General features: G+C 49.9%; 1 protein-coding gene across 9 annotated transcripts in view; it reads right to left on the reverse strand.

The window, feature by feature from the left end:
* Positions 1-3,523: 3,523 nt before the first annotated feature.
* The window catches only part of SH3TC2 (SH3 domain and tetratricopeptide repeats 2), a 35,965-nt gene continuing 15,539 nt past the window's right edge, over positions 3,524-23,949 (reverse strand). For 4 of the 9 annotated variants that reach the window (XM_075900244.2, XM_089769525.1, XM_006138117.5 and 1 more), the window contains 15 exons: positions 22,759-22,886; positions 21,333-21,438; positions 20,756-20,899; positions 20,426-20,627; positions 19,608-19,681; positions 18,478-18,673; positions 16,783-16,916; positions 15,329-15,370; positions 13,520-15,229; positions 13,211-13,391; positions 10,218-10,368; positions 6,551-6,673; positions 5,622-5,772; positions 4,722-4,918; positions 3,524-4,489 (listed from right to left, as the gene is read on the reverse strand). In XM_075900244.2, the coding sequence (XP_075756359.2) occupies positions 4,298-4,489; positions 4,722-4,918; positions 5,622-5,772; positions 6,551-6,673; positions 10,218-10,368; positions 13,211-13,391; positions 13,520-15,229; positions 15,329-15,370; positions 16,783-16,916; positions 18,478-18,673; positions 19,608-19,681; positions 20,426-20,627; positions 20,756-20,899; positions 21,333-21,438; positions 22,759-22,886 (3,731 nt within the window). In that variant the 3' untranslated portion in view covers positions 3,524-4,297. The other 5 variants (XM_075900241.2, XM_075900242.2, XM_089769526.1 and 2 more) reach the window with 5 other exon arrangements.

A 23,949-nucleotide genomic window follows, 5' to 3' on the forward strand; every position in this document is an offset into this window, starting at 1 on the left:
TCTTTGCAAGTCTCTGGAAATACCAGTGGCACTTAAAGTGCATTCATGTTACCTTACACTTGGGCTACGTCTACACTGGCATGATTTTCCGAAAATGCTTTTAACAGAAAAGTTTTCCGTTAAAAGCATTTTTGGAAAAGCACGTCTAGATTGGCAGGATGCTTTTCCACAAAAGCACTTTTTGCGGAAAAGCATCCGTGGCCAATCTAGATGCGGTTTTCCGCAAAAAAGCCCCGATCGCCATTTTCGTGATCAGGCTTTTTTGCGGAAAACAGTACTGTGCTGTTTACACTGGCCCTCTTGTGCAAATGATTTGCGCAAGAGGGTTTTTGCCCGAACGGGAGCAGCATAGTATTTCCGGAAAAGCACTGACGATCTTACATGAGATCGTCAGTGTTCTTGCGGAAATTCAAACGGCCAGTGTAGACAGCTGGCAAGTTTTTCCGCAAAATCAGATGATTTTGCGGAAAAACTTGCCAGTCTAGACACAGCCTTGCACTACAAGAGTGATGATAATGTAAATGAGAATCGGGCTCTTTAAGAGCATCCTTCAGAATGCTCTAACCTCCAGCCAGAATACTGGATCATCTTGAGGTCTGATCCAGGGAGCTCTGCACTTCACATGACTTTCAACTAGAAGATTTAAGAAGAACCGGATGAGGAACCAAAGCTAAAATCCAGCTACCATTGTACAGATCCTATATTTTCTGTGTAATGTCATGGGAAAGCTCTGATCGTCCTCTGCTGCCCAAGTGATGTTAGAATTTCCCTGCCATAAACAGACACCCAACTCCCCAACTCTCCCCCCCATCCCATTTTCCTCCCTCATGGTAGTGCACCGAAGGGCCTTTTTAGGCACTGTCTGACAGAAGCAATACTAGTCAGGGTGGCAAACCCCACTGAAATGTAGAAAATAAAAAGTAGCAAGAGGAAGAGAGCAGTCTGCTGAAGGCTCTTCTCAGAGCCTGCAGTGCTTTGGATGGGATTAGGATTTATCCCTCTCCAGGCTATCCCCAGGGCGGGGCTGGCAGGCTAATGGCCTTGACTGGTCACATTCAGCTAAACAGGCAACAAAACAATCCATTGCCATATCATCAGATGCTTCATGCAACCCGGAGTGAGAACAAAGCTGGGCTCACAAAAAGCGGCAGAGAAAAATTGTCATTTGTTTAGGATTTATGAACAAATAAAAACAGTATGAAAATGCTCTCAACAGCGTGCCTGATGACAGCCGGGCTGGATGGATCGGCCTCTTGTTGCCCAAACACGGAGCCCTCTGCAGGTGTTCCTGAAGCACTGGGCCTCAGCAGCTTAGCCCTCCACTACACCTGCTCCTAAATCCATATAAATTAAAAATGAAAATCTTGTTTGTTTTGAATCAGGACTAAGCAGAGCCAGCCTGGCAGAACTGTGATTTATTGCCCTCTAGTGCTGCATTATGGTACAGACGGTAAGTCACCCGTAAGTGTTCAGTAGCTGGGCACACTTGGCACTCGCCTACCTGTTTGTTCCATTTCCACTCCAAAGTGTCTTTGTACTTCTCCAGTGCCCAGTGCAGCTACTGGGTCACAATGGGCCCTGTTCTACTGGCCTAACAAAACACAGAGAAACTCGGACTGCAGGCAGACGGGCCCTCACAGAAACACTCCCTCTCTCCCGGCTGGTATCATGGGACCTAGCCAAAGGGACTGGCTGTTCCTCCCTGCCATCTCACAGCACACCCTTCTGCCACTTGTGCAATGGGCAGTGCCTGCACAGAATGACCCTTAGCCGCTCCTCTCTGCAGGCCAGGTGGTCACTGTCAGACTTGGGATTTGCCAGTCACTTCTGCTCCCTGCTGCTGGGGCAGAACAGCGGCTGCCATGCCCCTGTCCCTACCCTCCCCCTTCATCCCCCATGGCTCTCCCACACCTCGAACAGAGCTGACTGCTTTGTGCAGCTTGTGAAGAAGATCCTGAGGAGAGCCCTGGGATTCCAGGGGCTTTGGAAACAGCACAGAATTATAGCATTATGGAGACAGCAAGTGTGTTACACTCCCCTTCCCCAATCCTTCCCTCCCTGCCCCCACCTCCCTCCCATTGCTTTCTGGGCACCAGAAATGTACCCACTTTCCCGGCCTTCTCCATCTCATCCATGTCTAACAGGCAGGCAGGGATGAGAATGCCAGAAACCTGTTGGTTCTTGAAATCTCACCTCCCGCCCGCCTTGACCGCTCTTACAATACCTGGTAAGAAGTGGATGCAAAGAAGCATTAAGGGCTCAAGAAACAGAGAGATTTTTCCTTTTGCAATGAACTCCTCCAGAAGGGAAAGGTGCTTGTATTTAGAAACCAGCAGCAGAACAACCTCCAGTACTGTCGCTGTTCCTTGTGTGATGGTACATTGGTCACTTCTCTGCAGGCCCACTGACAGGGACGGGGGGAGCAAAGAGGGCAGTTACCCCAGGGCGTCGCTATGCAAAGGGGACTAAGGGCTCTTGGCCACTGCCACTACTATAGAAACAGTGGGGTCCAAAACCCAGGCTGTTTAAATCACCACTGGAGTGCAGCGTTGTGCATTCTGGGCAGCTTTGAGGGTCGAGGGCTGTGGTTTGGCCGGCACTGAGGGATGGCTGTCCCCTGCCATGCTTTTTCTGCTTGGGGCCCTGGCCTCACCAGGAGCATGGAGCCATCCCCCCCATACCTTGTCCAGAGGCCCATGGAGGCTTTCAATTCCCCTGCTTTTCTGAAACACCCAGGTCAAAATGGAACTGTCCCAGGGTATGTTTACACTACCCCGCTAGTTCGAACTAGGAGGGTAATGTAGGCATACCGCACTTGCAAATGAAGCCCGGGATTTGAATTTCCCGGGCTTCATTTGCATAAGCGGGGAGCCGCCATTTTTAAAACCCCGCTGGTTCGAACCCCGTGCAGCGCGGCTACACAGGGCTTGAACTAGGTAGTTCGGACTAGGATTCCTATTCCGAACTACCGGTACACCTCGTTCCAACTAGGAGGGTAGTGTAGACATACCCCCAATGTGTAGGGGCTGAGGAGAGGGAGAAAAGGCTGGGCAAGACAGCCTCTTCCACCCCCCTCTTCCCAGTAGGTGCCAGTATGGAGACAGACCTAGTGCAGTCCCTTGAAAGCTAGTCTGGGTTGCCATCTAGCATATTGGTGCAGCACAGCCCTTAGGAGGCAAGGCCAGTGTGGCTGAGGGGGATGGCCCAGGCACATCATCCCTGCACACCTTCTAGGTGTGACTGGGGGTGCACGTTGCAACTTCATACAATGGGCTGTAGCTTAGCAATTGCCTCACCTGTGCAAGCAGAAAGTGTCGGGTACCTACACATGGTACCTGCCCGCCTACTCCCTTCATGCTGCAAAGTCAGAATCCCGTCTGCCCCTGTGCCTGTGGCTTTAGTGGGGACAGTTCCTCCCTCTCGCATGGGAAACTGCCACCTATGTACTGTACCCACATAGGCGCTGGAGTAATCTTGGGAACAAACATCTCGCTTTTCTCTCATTAGAAGAAGTGAGTTGTGCTTAGTATGACAGATACTTTATAATGGAGCCGGTGGGCGTGTGGCATCCAGACAGCTCATCTGCCCCCAACACAGGAGGCAGACCAAAGAGAAAATACAGAAATAAATAACACATTTGCAATTGGACACATTAAAATACTTCTGGAATGAGAGCCAAAGCTCCCACCAATGGCCCCCAAAGGCCCATTTGCTTAGTCCCAGTCTGGAAGGGCTCTGAGATGAGCATCAGACTGAAGATCATACACACTTTCCCACCATTGGTGTCAGTGCATTCCCCAGTCAGCTGCGTTCTTGGAGTGCCATCTAGTGGTCAGTCCCATAACCGCCATCACATGCACTCAAACACTGGACTTGGGGTCTATCCTAACTCAGGCGGGTAACTGAGATGTCACTTAGCATCCTACATGTAGCAGAGCACACGCAGGGAGTGTGGTTTGGAAGTGGGGTCTGGCTGGTGGGGGGGTTTCCTGCTTTCGTGCTTTGTTAGTGATACTAACTGGCAAGGCAAGGCTGATGATTTCACCTGGTTGCCAGGTGACCCAAGACCACAGTCTGCCTGTGAGCTGAGAGGAGGGTGTCTTGTCCCGTACAGCTGGTCTTTCTGTTTGACGTGCGAGGATAACCCAGCTCGGGAACAGGCTGTGGTGCAGCGCTATCCATGGACTGTTTGCTGTTGCTCTCATAGCAAATGGCTGCTCTTCAGCAGTGAGGTAGGAAGATAACTTGGTTCAGCTATTTCCCATGTTGGAGCATGTGGATTCCATCAGGTGGCTTCTCAGATGACATATCCTCCTTCACTCAGCCACCTGCCCCTATAGGCAGTACACCAGTCCGGGCTCTTGAGCCACAGGGGAGCATTGTATATAGCAGCCAGCTTCGCATGTATGGCACCTTGGAGCTTCTGGTCTCCTAGCTCTGTGGCAGCAGCAAGAGCCAATAGGAAGTAGGCAGCAGCATCTTGTTCATCCTAACCACAAAGGACAAGGGAAAACATGAGTGACTGGTTTGAAATGAAGTGCCCAGCGGATAGAGCTGGAACCGGACCAGGCCCAGCCACTGGATCTAGCAGCTGAATTCCAGGACAGGCAGAGGGATTAATACTCCAGCAACACCATTATATTCAGCATAGCACACTACAGAAACATAGAACTGGAAGGGACATCAGTCCAGTCCTCTGCCCTCACGGCTCCGCTTCTCACCTTCAGTTTGTGCTGGGTCAGGTTGCCAAGGTGGCAGTAAACCTTGGAATAGTACAAGGCCTCTTCTGCACCCTGCAGCACAGGAGAGTGCAGGGCAAGTGTCTTCAAGTAGCAGTCCTCCGCCATCTCATACATCTGCAGGGAATAGTACACCGCAGCCAGGCGGTGAAATGCAACCACCTCGTGCAGCTGATCTCCTGGGAAAAGTTACAATGATACTGCAGCCAGCATTCCTGGGCAATTGAGCAAGGAGCCCAGGAATCCCAAGGAATTCTGGAATAGGCGAGCAGTCAGGGGAAGAGTGAGCATTTATGAATAAGGGACATTTGAGAATGGCATAAAGATGGCCCAGCAGGGACATGGCCATCAACAGGATCATTGTCACCATCAGCACAGGTTAACAGGGGATGAATGCCTACATGTACGTAATTCAATGTATCACTCTCTGGGTATGCTGGGATTACTCGGACTGTTTTGACATAAGCTGCAGCTCAGTGCAGTACACTGGAATTGGCCTTAACGGTTCTTGCCCCGTTAAACAACGTCCATGCAGAGTGAGGAGGTACATGGGGAAATAAGAACCAGAGCAGTGAGGAGTAACCACATTACACCCACCCAGAATTTCTCAGGCTTTAGCAAATCAACAAACTTCCCATCAAACTCAGGTGTCCATCATGCCATTGAAGGAGAGTTGGGCATTCCCATGAGACCATCAGCCAAGCCCCCAGCCACGTGCTTAATCAGACTTTATCCTGAGATAATGAAAGACCACGTAGAGCTTCATTAATCCAGCAACAACTCACCTTCCAGGCCAATACATTCAGACAGACCTTCCTCTCTTCCCACCTACTCACTCTCTCATGGGGACAGACTCCTGGCGCCTGGGGAGGGATCACTCACCTACACTGCTGCTGAGCCTGGCTGCCAGCGTGGCAAATTCCAGCGCCTTCTCATAGCTCCGTAGCCCAATGTGCAGCTCTGCCAGCTTATTGAACAGTCGCAGCTCTGTCCTGGTGGCCTGTAGTTTCCTGGCCAAAGGCACAGCACCTCCCTGGGGAGAGAGGGGACAATAGCCCACAGTTATCTTGGGCAGGTCCAGTTCAAACCCTGCACTACACAGAGTAGCCCCATGGTGCAGACTACAGGGGAAGAACAGTGAAGGGACCAAGGCATGAGCTGGGGATGACAGAAAGCCAGGTTCACTTCCCTGCTTTGCCACGCGTCCCTGTGTGAGCTGGGCAAGTGACTTAGTCTCTCTTGGTCCCAGCCTTTATGAATGGGAATTAAAACCACCTCCCTACCTCTTTGGAGAAAACCCTTGCAGACGCTAGTATGAGGAGCTGTGTAAGTACCACAGATAGCTTCAGCCCTCACTGGCACATTCCCCTGTGGCTGTTCACCCTGCCATGAAGCATCCCTACAGCCCAAGCACTTTCCCCCAGCCTGTAGCCTGCCAGACTCAGAACTCAATTCTCCTGCTTACAGCATCATTCTGTGGGTGCTCAGTCTATCCTGGGAGCTGACAGAAAAGCACCAGCTCAGGCTCCCTGGGGTATCCTCTCCCCTCTCACAACTGAGCTCTTACTGGGGCAGCAACTTTTAGTGGGTGTGTCTGGGCTTCAGAGCCAGGTTGCCTGATGTGTTGCACCTCTGGCCATGCTCCACAGAGTGCCATGCTCCTCCTTGCTGTCTCATGCTCTGACACATCCCGCCTCTTGCCTTTCAGCTCCTCTATTGCCTTTTCTGAATGACTCCCCGAAACATGCCGCTCTGCTGGAGCTCTCCCTGTGGCCGTTTGCCCCAATGCCAATGCTCTGCTGGGTAGATACCCGGTAATACTCCACTGCTTGGTGCCTGTTTCGGTTGCCATTGAAAAAGATATCCCCAGCTTCTTCATACAGGTCCATGGCTAAGGAGAAGTCCCTTGGTTTCAGTGCAGTCTGTATGGCTGCCTAGAAGGAGAAGGACTCAGGGTGAGAGCTTGGGAGAGGCAGCACCATAGACTCTCTGGGTGGTTTTTTACTTTAACGAGAGACATAGGCCCAAGCCTACCGAGCTAAATGTCTCCATCGTCTGTATTCTCAGTTGCAGTAGTTATGCATGGAAGGGAGCGATCGGGAGGCCAACTGGTTGTTTGCATTTAGATACACAGAACATACGCATACATATGCATGCACAGTTGGGGTAATTGCATTTGTAAGTTACAAGAGTGCAGTTTGATGTTCAGGCTGGAACATGAATTTCATGCAGGTGTGATGTGCCAGGCTGACATCCTGGGAAGCAAAAGAAATGAGAACAGTATTTGTAGGAAGCGGAACTGTGCAAGCTTTCCCCCCACCCTGCCGCTGGGCATGTCAGGACTCCCTTACCTCAGACGTAAGGATGCTAAATATTGACAAATCGAATGCATTTTGCATCAACTATTCGATTAGTCAATAGGGCGCCTCCACCTTTGAAGTGTAGCAACACCCCTAGGGCTCTTGCTACACACTTCAAAGGTGAAAGCTCCACGTGGAGCCCAGGGTCAGCTGGGGAGTCCCTAGCTGATTCCAGGCTCCATGTGGGCGCTGTCGAAATGCCGCAAGGACCCTGACATCAGGCTCCCCACAGCGTTTCAAAGCAGCAGCACTGCACAGAGCCCAGGGTCAGCAGGGGAGCCCCCAGCTGATCCCGGGCTGCATGCAGCATTTCAAAGTGGCAGCACGCTGCATGGAGCCTGGGGTCTGGCCCCAGACTTCAAACGGTGCTGCTGCTTTGAACTACCTCCCTCCACTCCCCCCCTTGCTGCCTCTTGCCTATCTCTTAAGCATTTGCTTATCAGATAGTCGACCAGTCCTTCACATCCCTACTCAGAGGATGATGGGGGACTCAAAATCAAAAGGGGAAAGACCAGCTGAGCCAAATTTATTGTTGGAGAGAACGCATGGAGCTACACTGATGTCAGTGGGCAACACCCAATTGCCTCCTTGATGAATTTGGCTATAAGGTCCTGGCCATCTCCCAGCCAGTGCAGGATTGTTCCTTATTGTATGTTTAGCATCATAAATAATCTTCCCTCAGACTGGTAGACCTGCACAGTTGGGAGCTGCTGCCTGATATTCAGCCTATACGTCCCTTTCTTAATGAGAGGTCACTCTCCACTGCTCATTAAATCCATGGCCTCCCAGCTGAACCCATCAGCCACAGCATTAATTACTGCCACTGATGATGGTGCCATTGATTTGCTTGCTGTGAACACCTGACCATCAGAAAGTAGGCTGAGGCTACCCATTCATTACACATGGGTCACTGAGCAGCCATCTGATACTGACAACTTCCAGCCACTACTGTCTAGGAGTAGATTCATGCAGGTGACGTAAAGGTGAATGCTTCTCTCCTCTGTTACTAGCACTGTATCCCTGTCCCAGCTAGTCCCACCAGTTTAAAGGGGTTTTGATGCTGTAAAATTAGGGACAGAACAGCCATTCTACCTACATCCAAGTGCTGCTTTACTGCTCAACCTAGCAGCAGATCATGTCATTAGCAACCCAGACTAATCTTCTGTGCTGATTAGTCTGAGGCTGATGGGTCTCTTTAAAGGAGAATGCTTCCTGTAATTAATGTTTCCACAGAGATCTAGGGATGTTTTCCCCTTCACTGTTCAAATGCTAGAATCATAGGCTGTGTCTACACTGGTGCGATCTTGTGCAAAAGTGGCCGCTCTTGCACAAAAACTTGCTGCCTGTCTACACTGGCCACATGTTCTTGCACAAGTAAGCTGACATTCTAATGTATGAACTCTGACGCTCCTGCTCAGGAATAAGCCCTCTTGCGCAAGAGCTCTTCCAGAAGAGGCCAGTGTAGACAGGCAACATGAATTTCTTGCGCAAGGAAGCCCTATGGTTGAAATGGCCATCAGAGCTTTCTTGCGCAAGAGAGCGTCTACACTGGTACGGATGCTCTAGCGCAAAAGCACATCTCTTCCAAAAAGCACATGCCAATGTAGACGCTCTCTTCTAGAAGAGTTTTTGCGTGAGAATGCGCCAGTGTAGACGCAGCCGTAGAAGTTACACATGGCTAGAACCTACTACATGAGGGGTTAACAACGTACGGAACATATGCCGTAGGTGGCACGCAGGCTGATTTTGAGTGGCACACATCCCGGCTAGTGGGGCTGCATGGCCTGCAGCCACCCTGTGTGCTGCAGCTGGAGCCGGGTTGCGGTGAGGCTGTCCCTGCTGTGGCAGCCTCACCACAGTCACGGTTCCTGCTCCGCAGCAGCCACGTGGCCCGACCAGCAGGGCTGCGGCTGCTTCATGGGCCAGGGGTGCTCCGGGGACAGCTGGGCCACGTGGCAGAGTGGGGCTGCTCTGGAGGCTGGGGCTGCTCTGGGGGCAGCTAGGCCCCGGGGGGGAATGGGCATCCCTAAGCCAGCTCCCAGGGGCAGTCTGGAGCCGGGATGGGGTGCAGCAGCTGCAGGGAGGAGGGTCGCTCACTCTGGGATGCAAGTGAGTGCTGGGGTGCAAGTGAGGGGGAGTGCTACCCCAGCTGCGGCCCTGAGGCTGAGCAGGGATGGCTGAGGAGAGAGGAAAACCCGTGGGGGGTCCCCCTGCCCCAAAGCTGCATTGGTCCCTGGGTGCCTTGGGTCCTGGCAGGAAGGCGAGGGCACCATGGACCCTGCCTCCATCAGGGCTGGACACCCTGGGGTCACCCACCCCTGCTACGCCCATTTCCCTGAATCCCGCCCACAGCCACCCTGACCCCAGCCCATGCTGGCAATCCAGCTCCTACAAGATTGGAGCCGGCGCCGGCTTCCTGCAGGGAGCGGGGGAAGCCCCAAGGCTCCGCACCACATCCAACTTCCAGGGAAGCACATGCGTGCTGCTCCTCTCCTCCCCACAGGAAAAGCCGGAGCGGAGGCCAGATCAGGAGACCGAGCAGGGCACACGGTGGAGAGAGCCTAGAGCAGTGCAGTCCAGGGCAGGAGGGTTAAATCTTGGCACGCCACTTCAGAAAGTTTGCCGACCCCTGGATGCAGTCCTCCTAGCTGGCAAAATAGGGTTATTTCCCTATTCTACATGATCTAATGCTTTGCCTTGCCTGGTCTTGATCCTAAGCAATGGGACGTTCATCACTTCCCTTTGAACGCTGCTCTTTAGTCTCCATGGATTTCAAGAGGATTTGGCACCTAACCCCTGACAACTAGTCTGAAAAATCCCAGTTCTGGTCTCACCTGACGAATTCAATGCCTTTCAAGCAGGTTGTCTCTAAACCCCAGTGACGGGAAAGGGTGGCTGTGCATGTGACAACTGTGCCTGTGCAATTCCACACATAGCAGTGTGGCCACTTCTTCAGCTGATGGCTTGCCAGTTAACAGTGAGGGGATCCTCTGCATAGTTGTGATCTTCTTTCCAAAGACTCTCCTGGCAAACGAGAGGCTGGGTGATTGGTAGCTACCCTTACAGATTAGCAGCAAACAACTGCCATGGCAGACTCTTCCAGCCACCTCCCCCTTACCTGGAAGTACATTTCCACCAGCTCGTCCTCTTGCATGAGATAATACAGCTTCCCAGCCTGCAGCCAGGCATGAGCTGCTTTGGCTGCCTCCCCCAGGTCAATGAAGATTCTTAAGCTCTGTTTGGTGCAGTCCAAAGACCGTCTCAGGGACCTGAAGGGTTAACAAGGGGTCAGCAATTACAGAGAAATTGTAGAGCTGTAACTCGGCAAAACATCCTGCACTCCTTCCCCCTGTCACAGCCGCACAAGGACCATCTTCCTTTCAGCTCCTTCACGCTCCCCACAACGGTTACTCCTGTGTGGAGCAAATTGCTATTGCGTGCAATGGCACAGGTCAACTACAGAAGCCAAGAGCTCTTGCCTGCAGTCAGCAACATTTGGCCTCCCCAACACATCTCTTTCTTTCTCATTCACTCCAGCAAAAGAGGAACCTCCACTAGCAACGGAGCCTAGCTTCTCTTTCCAAGCCTCTAGCAGGCAAACTGACATGCACTTCAGTGTGTCACATCTTGTCCAGAAGGGGGCAGCAGCATGCACGTGTACCACACAGTTTGGTGGCTCTGCCTGTTGGTTCACAGGATTCCTCATTGTTTCAAATCAGGGGTGGGGAACCTAAGGGCCAGGCAAGCCAGATGTGGCACCCGGTTTGCCTGGATCAGCCCCAGCCCCCCAACACACACACACACAAGCCCTCTATGGGGCTGGAACACACAACATCTACCCACAGGGCTCTGGTGCTCTAAGGCGGTGTTTCTCAACCTTTTTTCTATAAAATACCCTTTTTATTAAAAAAATATATAAGTAGCCTCTTTTAAGAAAAATAAAATTAGAAGTACCCCTAGTACTTGCAGTTTTCAGACACACACAATTTTTTTTCTACTATTGCAACACATGTGTTTAAACAACTTAATCGTGGCCAGGCATGCGATAGAATTTTGGGGTTTAAAAAGTACAAAAATAAGAAAGCGCTGTAAAACTTGAAACAAAAATTCAGTTTTCTCCAAATTTCAGTTGTGTTTAGGGTTGCCAAATACATGGGCTAAAACTTTGTCAAGCAAAAAAAAAAACCCACCCACACCAAACACACATCCTGTGTGGCTACTACCAAGAGCCACCAAGCTGGGAACCAATGGGGAGGCAGCAGAGCCTGCTCTGCAAAGCAGCCGCCTGCTACCCAAAGCAGAGAGACGCAGATGCCGGGGCAACATAATGGCGGGGGAAGGGGGAGCAACCATGGGTAGGAAGGTAACTCTCTCATAGCCAGGTCTTTGGGTGTCCCAGTGGGAAGAAGCAGAAATTCCACCCGAGTCAGTTTTGGCTGAAAGCCCATGGAAGGCACCTAAACGCAACGACAAAGCACCTGTGGGCTTCTCTCCTGGACTACGGCGTCACAATGTGCTTGAACAGCGCTCAGGAGTAGGGACAGGGCTTCTCCTCCTCCCCAAGGCATCACTCCTTCTCAAACGCAATCAGCTGAGGGCTCCCACTGCCGATTACGCCCCGCCTCCCCCCCCCCCAGCTTCTGCACACAACCAAGGGTTCCCAGTGCCGATCCCGGCCCCGCCTCCCAGCCTGGAACTCCTTCTGGTTGTGTGCAGAAGCCTGGCGGCAGTGGGGGAGTGGCTGGGAGGCCCCCCGTCCCTGCCAGGCTTTTGCACGCTACCACAGGCTCCCAGCACCAATCACGGCTCCGCCTCTCAGCCACTCCCCCCATCCCCTCCAGGCTTCCATCCAGCGCCCAGCCGGAAAAACAGAAAATACTAGACATTGCACATTTCCGGTATTTTCTGAATTTTTTTTACCAGACAGAGGGCGCAAAAACCAGACTGTCTGGTAGAATACCTGACACCTGGCAACCCTAGTTGTGTTGAAGTACCCTCCAGGCTTCTCTCGAGTACCCCTAAGGGTACTCATGCCTCTGGTTGAGAAACACTGCACTAAGGAAATGGGGAGAATGTATTTCTCCTTGTCAGTCAGGGGGCACATCAGAATGGGGTGGGGTTTTTGTTGTAGTTTTTGTTTCTCACTTGTGTGCAACCCTCCCCCTATCTGACTGATTTTTCTGTGGGTCAACGGCCCCCAATCCAAAAACAGTTCCCCGCCCCTGTTTTAAATCCTATCACACAGTGGTCACTGTCAATGTTCCTTCAATATTTTTTCCATCTATGTGTGGAATCAATGTTGTTATGTGCACCAAGGCACGTGCAGATGTGCTCCACATATGCTGCTGGCTATGGGCGGCGGTGGGCACTCTGCTAATCAGCTGGACAGCATTTGAATCTCTCCTGGGTGTCTGTCTAAGCATGCAGCTTACAGCAGTGATGGGCAGCCTAAGCTAGTGAGCGGACCGCATGAATGTCCCTCTATCATCTCAGAGGGCCACAAGATTGTCATAATGAAGATGATTTCCCAGGATAGGGTAGTTTTGCTAACTGCGCTTGCATACTTAGAATTTGCAGGAGTGCTGACTGAGGGAGCACACGTCAATGTTATCAGCACAGACTGCACTTCACATGCCCTTGCTTTACATGTGTGTTACTTAAGTAATACTTGTAGTTTTCTTCCTATGCGGACAGTAACCAATGGAATCTGGCAACTCTGCACATTAACAACAAAAAACAAAATGTCTTGTGGGCCAGCCAGAGAACCCTGATAGGCCACAAATAGCCCACTGGTTGCCCATCACTGGCTTACAAGGAACACTGGTCACTATTAAAGTTTCAACATTTGCCAAGTTGTATCTGTAATTAAACCATTTCCCCCATTATTTACAACATGAAATATCAGCAGAAATGGCTTAGTAAAGGCTGGCAAATGTTGCCTTTTTAGTAACTTCTGCTGATAGAATTTGAGCCACACTAAGTTCCATGACACATATAACCTCTCCTTCTTCAAGGCCCACTGGAGACCATGCCCTGTAGATCTGAAAGGTTATAAGCAGAGACTCCCAGCTAGCATGCTCTGCAATGGGTCTGATCTTGGGAATGACTTACGTAGGTTTGTCTAGCATCTGGTAGAGCTGGCTGAGGATCTGCAGGACTTTCCCTTCCATCTCCCTGTCCTGCAGCTGCTGTGCCAGGGATACCCAGTGCTCATGGTAGGTAATGCAGGCCCCAGGATTTGGGGATACTTTGCTGTAGAAATGGCAGAGGGACTGAGTGATATGAAGCTGACCTGTATGGTATGTGGAAGATGGCATGATTAAATAGGACACATTAGAGATCTAATAAGATGCAGCAGAGGGGCAAATATCTTCCCTGTATATCCTCCTCCCCCTACAAAACCTTAATTAATATACTCACTCTTCACATTGTGTGTCTTTATGGCAAACACCAGTGCCAGCTCATAATAGAGTTTGCTGTCTTTTATCCTGTGTCTGCTCACCATGACCTGCGCCAGGCACAGCAGGACCTGCGCCAGCTCTATTTCGGAGTCTTCAACACCCTGGAGTTCAATGCAGAGTTGAACAGACTGGAGGAAATAGCTCTCTGCCAGCTGGGTTGCTCTGCATGAAAGAGTCAGGTGCCCAAAGTTGGCCAGGGCAATAGCTTGGTTCCGCCTGTTGCCTGTCTCCTTGGCTTTGTTTAGGGCCCATAGGTAATTCTCTGCTGCCTCCTTCACCTGTCCTTCTTCTTTGAGGGCAATAGCCAGGAGGTTGTGAACTGCCCCATCTTGAGTAACACTGTCTGTCTCACGCAGAGAATGCAGGAGCTGCAACATGATCTCCTTAGCCTTAGCTGGCTGGCTAGCCAGAACATACATCCACCCCAAGGAGAGGGAAGATTCGAAGGCCTCCTCCTCACTCATCAGCCTGCCAAGGGCTACGGCTCTGGCCGAGTAATAAAGTGCTCCATCTAACTTGCCATGCTGGAGGTACATTTTGGACAGGACAGCACACAATGCCCTCTGGATGGGCACCGCTCCACTCTCATGGGAGAAGACCAATGCATGCCGGAGGTACAGGCAAGCGATAGCTGGGATGCTGCTCCTACTCAGCTGGCTTCCCAGGAGCTTGGAGGTATTTTGGAGGACTAAACCAGCTCTCCATATCGGCGATGGTGTCCCCTTTATGTCACTGAGAGCAGATATCCTGATGGAAGCCAACGCCATGTGTGGCAAGTACTTCTTATCATAGAGATAGCTCAGGATTGGAGTGGTGTCCAAGGATGTGGCACTCGAGTCCTGGCTGGAGAAGCAGGTAGCGAGGAACTGAAGGTGCTCCACAAAGGGCAGGACCTCATCATGCTTGCCCAATTGCAGGAAGAGCTTGACAACAAGAAAGCAGGCCCGGGCCTCCAAGGGAGCATTGCCCACGGCGATGGCTTCCCTCAGGAGGTACTTCACAAGCTCCATCTCATTCTCAGAGCTGAAGCAGTGTCCAGGCAAGCAGACTAGCAGGGCCACAGCTTTCCCCAGCATGGAGGAGAACTTGTGCCTCATCTTCTGTTTCAGGTAGATGGCAGCAAGGTTCACATGCAGTGCAACCAGGAGGGGCAGGTCATCAAACCCCTTGTCCATGATGCTCATGGCTTCTTCCAAATAGACACGGGCCTGCGAGAACTTGACCCTTCTGATGCACAGTCTACCCAGCAGGAAACAGAGCCTGATGTGAGCCCAGCATAAGTGAGTCCTCTTGGCCCAGTTTCTGGAAGTCTCAAGGAACAAGACCAGTTTATCTTCATCGGGGAAGCTGTAGAAAGTGGACTGGAGGAAGGAAAATGAGAGGTCATAGAGGCTTTGGAAATGGGCCACATAGCACCCTTGGTTAAGGAAGGTCAGTATGGGATCAAAGACTCTAGCGTCTTCCATGTTGCCAGCATTCAGGTCAATAAAGAACTTGGGGTCATCAAGGTCATCTGACTCCTGCCGAAGAAATTCTTCCAGGGCAGTGGGGGGTGTTTCGCCCTCTGGACTAGACTGCTCTGAGTCACTAGGGGTGGACAGGCCATTTGCAGCACCTTCCTCCCACGTCCTGAGCAGCTGGATATCCTTACACCCTTGAAGAACAGCCTCTGAAAGGGATGGATAGACCACAGAGAAATGTTTCCCCACATGGAGATTCCTCCTCCAAATCCAGAGGCACAGAGGACAACTCATTCACATGTACTCACCAGAGGGCCCTCCTGGGAACATGGCTGTAGGTTCGAAACCAGCTACACGGCCAACAGAAATAAAATGTGGTCAGTGCTAGCAAGTGCTGTAACTGCAAAACAAATCCTGGAAGAGTTCTGGTGCCCTTCTCCAGGATGCTGAAACTTGGCTAAACTATGGTGATCTGACATAATGGAGTGGATTTTGAGTTCAGCTAGAATTTCAATTCCCTGCCCCCATCCTGAAGGACTGAGATCAATGCGAGAAAATAGTTCCCAACTGTGGGACAGGGGGTTTTATTGGGTATTGGTACCCACACAGGAAACAAGAGGGTGTCGTCTTTTGTGACTCAGGATTTTATCAACACCATCTCTCACTGACAATGAGGCACTCCAGGAAACAAATTGTAAGTGGGGAGCATTATTGTACTTTTTGGTTTGCTCTAACAAGCAAACATCACTCCTTTTCACTTGAACCATTTATCCATCCCAGAATCCCAGCATGAATCCAGAAATGAGCATCATGTCTCCCACTTGACAAGGAAAACCTTTGAATTCTTTTTGCCTCCCAACAGTTAGTCCTTTTGAAAGGGCTTCGCTAATTCATCCAATCCCCTCTCCCGAAGGAGCTGCCTCTGTCAAGAGCTCAGTGGGGCTGCCTCACAGCATGGATACGTCTAAACTACATGGCTCCATCGATGGAGCCATGTAGATTTGTTGTTTTGGCAAAGGGAAATGAAGCGGTGATTTAAATAATCGCAGCTTCATTTAAACTTACATGGCTGCCGCACTGAGCCGACAAACAGCTGATCAGCTGTTTGTCCGCTCAGCGCGCTAGTCTGGACGCTCCCCTGCCGACATCAAAGCCCTTTGTCGGCAGCCCCGGTAAACCTCATCCCATGAGAAATAATGGGGCTGCCAACAAAGGGCTTTGATGTCGGCAGGGAAGCGTCCAGACTAGGGCGCTGAGCGGACAAACAGCTGATCAGCTGTTTGTCGGCTCAGCGCGGCAGCCATGTAAATTTAAATGAAGCGGCGATTATTTAAATCGCCGCTTCATTTCCCTTTGCCTATAACCCTAATCTACATGGCTCCGTCAACAGAGCCATGTAGTTTAGACACAGCCCATGAGAAGGCATTTCCTATGGGCTGGGGATTGGGTGAAGCATTAGCACCTACAGGCAGGTTATTCTAGGCCAGGACCAGTTAAGTGCAGCACCCTCTACTGGTGAATTAGAGCTTAGCATTATGATGACCCTGCCTGATTTCTGGGTCCTGAGGCAGGTCTATATGGAGATCTCCCTATAACCTTAGGACCAGTGTGAGACATGAACCCTCTTAGCAGCTCATTCCCCCCTGAAGGTCTGAATGTGGGCGAAAGGACGGGACTGTGCTAGAGTCAGCCATGTGAGAAGAGAAGGGCTGCAAGGCCAAGGAGCTGTGAATGTGAGAGCCGAGCAGCTCGGGGCACTCACCAAGTCTGTACACAGAGGTGATGTCTGTGCGGGCCAGGTCCCCAAGGAGGCTGGCGTAGTGCTGCTCGCTGCTGTTGCATGGGAGGAGAAGGGAGGATTTCTCATCTTCACTGAGAAACACTGAACACTTTCCCCTGTGTTTGGGGCACAAACCCGGGAGAATCAGCCAGCACAGCTCTCCCATGTTACCCGGACCTAATCTCCCCACCCCTACCACAGCTCTGCCTCCAGGCTGAGACAGGGCTCCCACCTCCCTGCACCACCAGCTCTGCCCTGGCTGGATGCAGGAGTCCAGCTATTTCCACCACCTAGGCAATAAAAGCCCCAAGGAGACAAGATCTTGAGTTATTCTAGCTTCAGAAATGGCTGCTTGAGGCATTGGAAAACCTGTGATAAACAGACCCAAACACTAATTCTGTGAATCTGCATGCCCCCCCACCCCCTCCCCATTGCCATTATCTTTAGTTGGGGCTTATGTCCTCCATTAGCCAACAGAGGCCACTGCCAAAGTGCCAAGGCTTGTACGGAGTGTGGGGGTTGCTGCCTGCCTCATCTGGTGGCTCTTGCCTTTTCCTTTTGATGGTGTAGAAGCAGGTGTTTAATGTCACTCAGTATAGAGCTGTGTCAAAGTGGGTGCATTGACCTGATGGTTGACACAGGAAGGAGGCTGGAGAAAAGAACTCTTTTGAATGCTCTCTTCTGCCTCCTTCGGGGCACATTGTGCATCACCTTAAGAGGAACTTGCAGCCTCTGACAAAGCTATGCGGCCAATAAACATTTACAACTGATATTAAAAGGGTGGAGAGGAGCCAATTGTTGTGTGACACGGATAAGGGGAGGAGCAGCAGCACGAGTGTAACAAACTATAAAACAAACTGTAGACCAGAATAATACTGTTGTTAGCAGGCACAAACATCCAGGCTGAGAACTTCCTGAGACAAAGGGAATGTGACAGCTAACAAACCTTGCTACATTTCAAGTGGCTAAAGTGGGATGCAGCACCACCCAGGTGTGGCCTGTTTGCCTCTTTGTAAGTAGAAGGGGCGTTGGGCAGCGCTGAGACCCTGTGCACCATGTTGCAACATCACTCAGTTTGGGACCCTCTCAAAGGGTACGTCTACACAGCAGGGCTGAAATCAAATTCAGTGACACAACTTGAGCTGTATCAATTGCTTGGTTTAATAGAAATAGCTTAAATTGGTTTTTGGCATTGTCTACACAGCAGGAAGTCAAAGGAATAAAACGAGGGTTACAGGAGTTGGAGTAAGTCCTCCAGCTCTCCATTATTTTTAAATAAATGCTGGCAGTGTAGATACACTCTTTGTTATTTTGGAATAACATCAGTTATTCCAAAATAACGCTGCCAAATAGAGCTATGGGGTCTCTCGCCTCACTTCACCCAGGGCAGACCTGAATGTGGGGAACATTCACTTGCAGCCTCTTTCACTTCAAATGGGACCAGGAGCTTGGGGGTCAAAGTGAAATCCAAGACTGTGAGAAGATCTGATTCCTTCAGTCTGTTTATTGTTTGTAGGGAATATCTGGTTTCTCAGCACACCTGGGGTGGAATCTAGACATAACTCTTGCCAGGAAATCGGGATTTCTGCACATACCTGGAATGGATCTTAGTCAGTCCTTCCCTCCCTTACTCCCTCCCTCCCCAGGAGTTTGTCTGGAAAATAGCAACTTACTTACAAAGGTTCACGAGTCTCTGCTGCTATGTGTTTGCTCTGGACAAAGCCAATGGTCCCACTGCTTGTGGATTTCCCCACAAACCACTGCAGTCCTGGTATAAGAAAACCAACAATCTCTATGCTGTCTCCCTTGGAGAAACTCAGTTCATCCCATCCTTTCCCTCTGTGATCTTCAGTGGCTGTGCACCTCCCCTTGCCTGAGAAACACAGAGAAACAACCTGATTTCAATTGGTTGGCCCAAATGCGAATCATATTTGAACCTCCCCTAGCTGGAATTGGATGGGCAATAAGAAACCATGTTTATGCAGTGGATGGAAACAGGATACCAGTCTCCCTGATTGATCTGCTCCTCTGTGGTTTCTGTGAAGATGCTTGTGATATTAATGGGAGGGTAGAATAAGAAACACAAGCAGATCACATGCCTGATGGACAAAGACAAAAAACCCTGCAAATAGTCCTGATAACGAATATTGGTGGGGGAAATTAAATGCATAGTTCTCTGCATCATACTGCTCACAGCAGAAGTGACTCTGGGTAGAACATCACTTAGAGTTTGCTGGTAATGTCTATGAACATTTCATGATCTGACTTGCAAGTAGACATGTACTTGCACCCAGTTATGTGCCTAATTTGCACATGCAGATACCAAATCCAAGAGGAGGCAAATGCCCAGAACTGACTATGTGTAAATGCACTCACCCAGGTGTTACAGGGATTGCAGGCACAAGTTCGATGTGCTATGGCATGTGCATGTCTGTGTGCCTAATTGTTTAAAATTCAGGCCCAAAGGAGACAGAGGCATTAGAGAAAAGAGAGAATAAAGGTAAGATGGAAAGGGGAGAAAAGAATATAAGAAGATGCTGCAGAGTGTCAACATGGCAGCTCTTTCTTCCCCAAGTTGTTAAGGTCAGTCTTTCAAAGCACATGTTGTCTCAAGCCCCCATGCAGATTGCTGGAGAATGTGAAGATGCTACTTTTCTTTCCTCCTTTGCTTCCTGTAACTCAAGCGTCACTCCTGGAGCAAGAGAGATGTTTCTTGTGCATCTGCAGGGTAGACTTTTCCATAGCTGAACCCGGCTTTGTAAGAACCAAGTGGCCTCATGTTGAAAATATTACAAAGGTGCACACACCAATTGGCTGAGAGGTTGACCCGTTGATCTCCTGGGAGACACCGCAGCTCATTGGATTATTCTTCAGAAACCACCTAAAGAGGGGAAAGTCCTGGGTAAACACATCAGTTCTCTCTGAGAATTGTTCCCTTGATAAATATTTGTGTTCTGAGGCCACCAGCCACATTGTCAAAAAGTAGCTCAGCTGTGTCCTTAGGTATCAAGAGCTCACATGGCACATGTCCACTGCTGGTAATCCACTAATCCTGGGCATACTGTATTGCTAGGGTGGCAGTACGTAAGAAGTGCAAGTATAGTCATCTGAGTGTCTCTTGTGTAACATATAAAATGACACCCTCATAAAAGCATGATGAATTTCACAGGCTATTGGAAATTGGAGTTTCATTGAGCAAGTACAACGGTTGCTGTGAGTGACGTCCATGTCACGATGGCTTAGCCAGGTATCTGTCATGAGGGGCCATACTATTAATATTAATTCCTCAACAGCCAGTCACTGGGGCAGTCTTCAGCTTCAGCCAACTTTATGTAAACCTTGGGCTGTGCTTTTCCTCCCAGTTACACCAGCATAAATCAAGAATAAGTCCACTAAAGTCAAAGAGCCACCTCAGAGTGAAACCAGAATTAAGCCTTTGTGCTAAAATTCCAGACCAGTACTGTCCAGGTACAAAGAGCTACCCCTTAGCTCAGTGATAAGAATACTCCCATGCCCCGGATTTGGTGCTGCCTTGGCACTGCAGACTGTGAATGTGCCATGATCAGGAACAAACAGAGTGGGCAGCATGGCCCTTTGTGTGAAACATGATGGCCAGTGTACTTACTGATAAAACGGGTGGGGTAGTGGCTCTACGGCTGCCACGGCCACCAGGCCTCGCTGACCTGTCGATAAGGACATCCCTTCCCATTTGGATTCTTCCCCGATGTCCTTCACATGGACTACCTCGTTCTTGTGGAGCCTCAAGCTTTCCTCACCCCCCTCCAGGGGCTCAAGCACATTGAGCACTGCTCTGGAAAAGAAATTACCTACAGAGAGAAGCAGGGTAGTAATTAGCAGTTGTTCCTGACATACCCATGTGCTCTGTAACCCAGAATGGTTCTGCACCTACAATGTTGCTGGAATGCATGTCCCCAGATGGGCACTTGCATCTCACCTTCCTGGATTAGCAGACCCAGGTACATGGTGGCCAAGTGATCTTCATCTACAGTAACTCGGATCTCAGTGTCCTCCACCAGAGAACAGTTCAGCCAGTACCCGTGGTCGAAGAGAAAATGCTCCAAACAGCACGCCACGTAGCCTGATAAACCACAGAAAGAACACAGGCTAAACACATTCCTTTTCCAGTTACTCCCAGACTGCAAAAGGACAAAGTCCTGTTTCTGCCATGCATCACAGCAACTGTCTGTAATCCGTGCAGCAACAGCCTCCTTGGTGTTGATCTTGTCCCCGTTCCATTGTATGCAATGGAGCAGTTAGCAGATATGGACTCAGTTCCTTTGCACTGAGCTGGACAGTGGCTTCATAAATCTGAAGATGGGTACGTGTTCCATATTTCTCCTGCACCATCCCTCATTCATTAAGCTTTCCACCCCATTAGCCAATTGTATCCCTGGCATGGCTTCCTAACGCCTACTCACAGGCTTTCTGTGGCATGGGGCAGATGAGGAACTTATTCAATATCCCTACTTACTGGCCATCCCTCCTCCTACTTGGTGTGATGAATGCTTTACCTAAAGCCAAATATGTGGAAAACTTCCAGATTTCTTCTATAGTCTTGAAAGTAAGGAGGAACCGATCCTTCTGGGTCTGGATGCAGACCAGCCTGGCTGACAGCTCCTACAGACAGAAGATAGCACAAGGACGTGAGAAACCCCTGGTGTTCACCTGAAACTTCTGCTCTGGCGCTATATCTACATAGCTTCCCTCTTCTGCAAGAGCCTATGCAAATGAAGTGTGGATTAGCATATTGCCATGCTTCATTTGCATAATTAATTAGGAGCCGTTTTTGCGCAAAAACCCCCTCTTGCGCAAGAGCCGTTCTTCCTCATTTTTTCTAGAAGAATGGCTCTTGCGCAAGAGGGGGGTTTTGCGCAAAAGTCTCTAGCGCAAAAATGGCTCCTAATTAATTATGCAAATGAAGCACAGCAAAATGCTAATCTGCACTTCATTTGTAAGGCTCTTGCAGAAGAGGGAAGCTGTGTAGGTGTAGCGTGAGAGAAGACAAAAGGGGTGTCAATGGTACATTTCATGTTTGCTAATAATGGAAGGACCTAGAACTGGGATACAGAGCCAGGATTCAGTTGTGCTCCAACCTGGAGCTCCTGGACTCTGAGCACATGGCCAAGGTTATAAGCAGGGCTTTGCTGCCTGCTTATGGTTGTGCAAGTTGGGTCCTTCCAAAAGGAAGGACCGAATCTCATCAGTTTTTCCCTCCATATTATCGCTGATGCTCTTTGATGCAGCAGAATGAGTGAGAGGGAGTTGACTCTCTTCCCAGAAAATCCTTTACTAGCTGTTTTGCACATGCCCAGTGCACTTCTGCTTATGAAATGCAGATATTTGTATAGTTTTACAGGTTTGGTGTGGCAGTGTTTAGTCAAGACAAAGACACCTCCCAAACCAACATGTAGTTGGATTCAAGGGGTGTAAGAAATCTTTCCTTCCAGTGACTTGATCTAAGGGACTGTCTGATTCTGAGGGCCGTAGATCTGCCTCTTGAGATAAAGAGACTTTCCCTTGTCACCAGCACTTATACTCTACCTTCTTCTAAACTTCCAGCAGCTGGGGTCATAACAGAACTATCAACACACTAGCTATCAGTGGGACTCAAAGAACTGAGACGGAAGGCTAGATCAGGCACTACACAGCATCTTTTTACATTCAATCTTACAACATCTCAATATCTTCTGTGAACCCCAGCTGACACAAATGAAAGGGAACTCTGCTATCTCCAAAGTGGTTATTGGTCCATCTGTCTATGTAGCCTAACTTTCAGAGGGCCTCAATTTCCTCAGACACCTTTGAAAATCCCACAATTCTTTGGCTTCCTCTATCGCCCAGCACTCTCCTCTCACCCCATGTGAGAATCACGGTGCATGGGAGCAGTTCCCCTTCCACCCTCTCTCCCTTTCATGTGCACGCACCTGGGACTCTCACCTTGAAAAGATCGCAGACATCCTTGTTGTCATTTTCCAGGGCCCACAGCTTCTTCCTTGATGCCTCCTGCAGCTGGGAGTTGACACACTGAGATGCGCGACTCTCAACCGAGAACACGAGTGCAATCTCTTGAAAATGAAACATGGCTGATTAAAGAAGAGCCACTGTTGTATGTAAAAAATAAAAGAAAATACCCCAAGCACCACTCCTACTTGGCCATGTTGTGTACTGACCTCATCATTAGACCAAACACGAGTCTAGTGGGGTTGGACTAGATGAAAAGTCAGTTTGGAAGGCTTATCCACACACAAAGTCACCACATGGCTGTGCATTACACAGGCTGACTGCAGGTAGGGTTGCCAGATGGTTTAACAAAAAATACCGAACACCCCCCGCAAAAAAAACACCGGGAAATAATTCTGTTGAGGAAAAAAAAAGGGGGGGGGGAGACCAAAGTTGTCAAGCAAAAAAAAAAAAAATTTAAAAAAAAAATGTTTTAAAGGAGGCTGCTCCTTTAAGACAGCTGCCATCTTGGGCACCATTTTTAAAACCCCACAGCTCTGACCCGGTAAGCACAGGGAAGCTGGAGGCAAATACCGGACTGTCCAGGTGAATATCGGATACCTGGCAACCCTAACTGGAGGCTGGCTCTGTAGAGGGCAGGCTTCAGGACTGGAGCATTAGGGCCCTGTCAGGACTAGCTGTGTGGAATAGAAAGAGGGCAGTTGCAGAGCTGCAGACCCCACATGGAGGCTCCTTGGTGAAACTGAGTGGGAGAAGCTTGCACACCTGCCCGCACTGGCTTTCCTCCATCTGCTGCTCAATCTTTCACTTTCATGAACTTCCATTAGGCTGAATGGGGATTACCTACAGCCCATCAGGGTGATTAGGCTGTAAAGAAGGAGGAGGCTATTATGACACGGGACATGGAGACATTTGACAAGCCTTGATGTGTCCTGGCATTAAAGCTGCCTGGCACAGAGATTACTTTCCCATGCTACATCCATGTCTCTGACCCTCAGTTCGCTACCTTGCTAAAATAACACCGGTCAGACTAGCCCTCACCCCCAAATAGTTTCTCTGGATGCTAACATTAAAGAGGAGAAACTGGTGGGAAGATCTATTTGCAGATGGTCAGTCTTTGCTACATACTATCATTAGAAACAGTGACCACAGACAAGACAATCTCTT

This window comes from Pelodiscus sinensis, chromosome 16 (assembly GCF_052426305.1).
Source record: "Pelodiscus sinensis isolate ZL-2025 chromosome 16, ASM5242630v1, whole genome shotgun sequence".
Classification (NCBI taxonomy): domain Eukaryota; kingdom Metazoa; phylum Chordata; order Testudines; family Trionychidae; genus Pelodiscus; species Pelodiscus sinensis.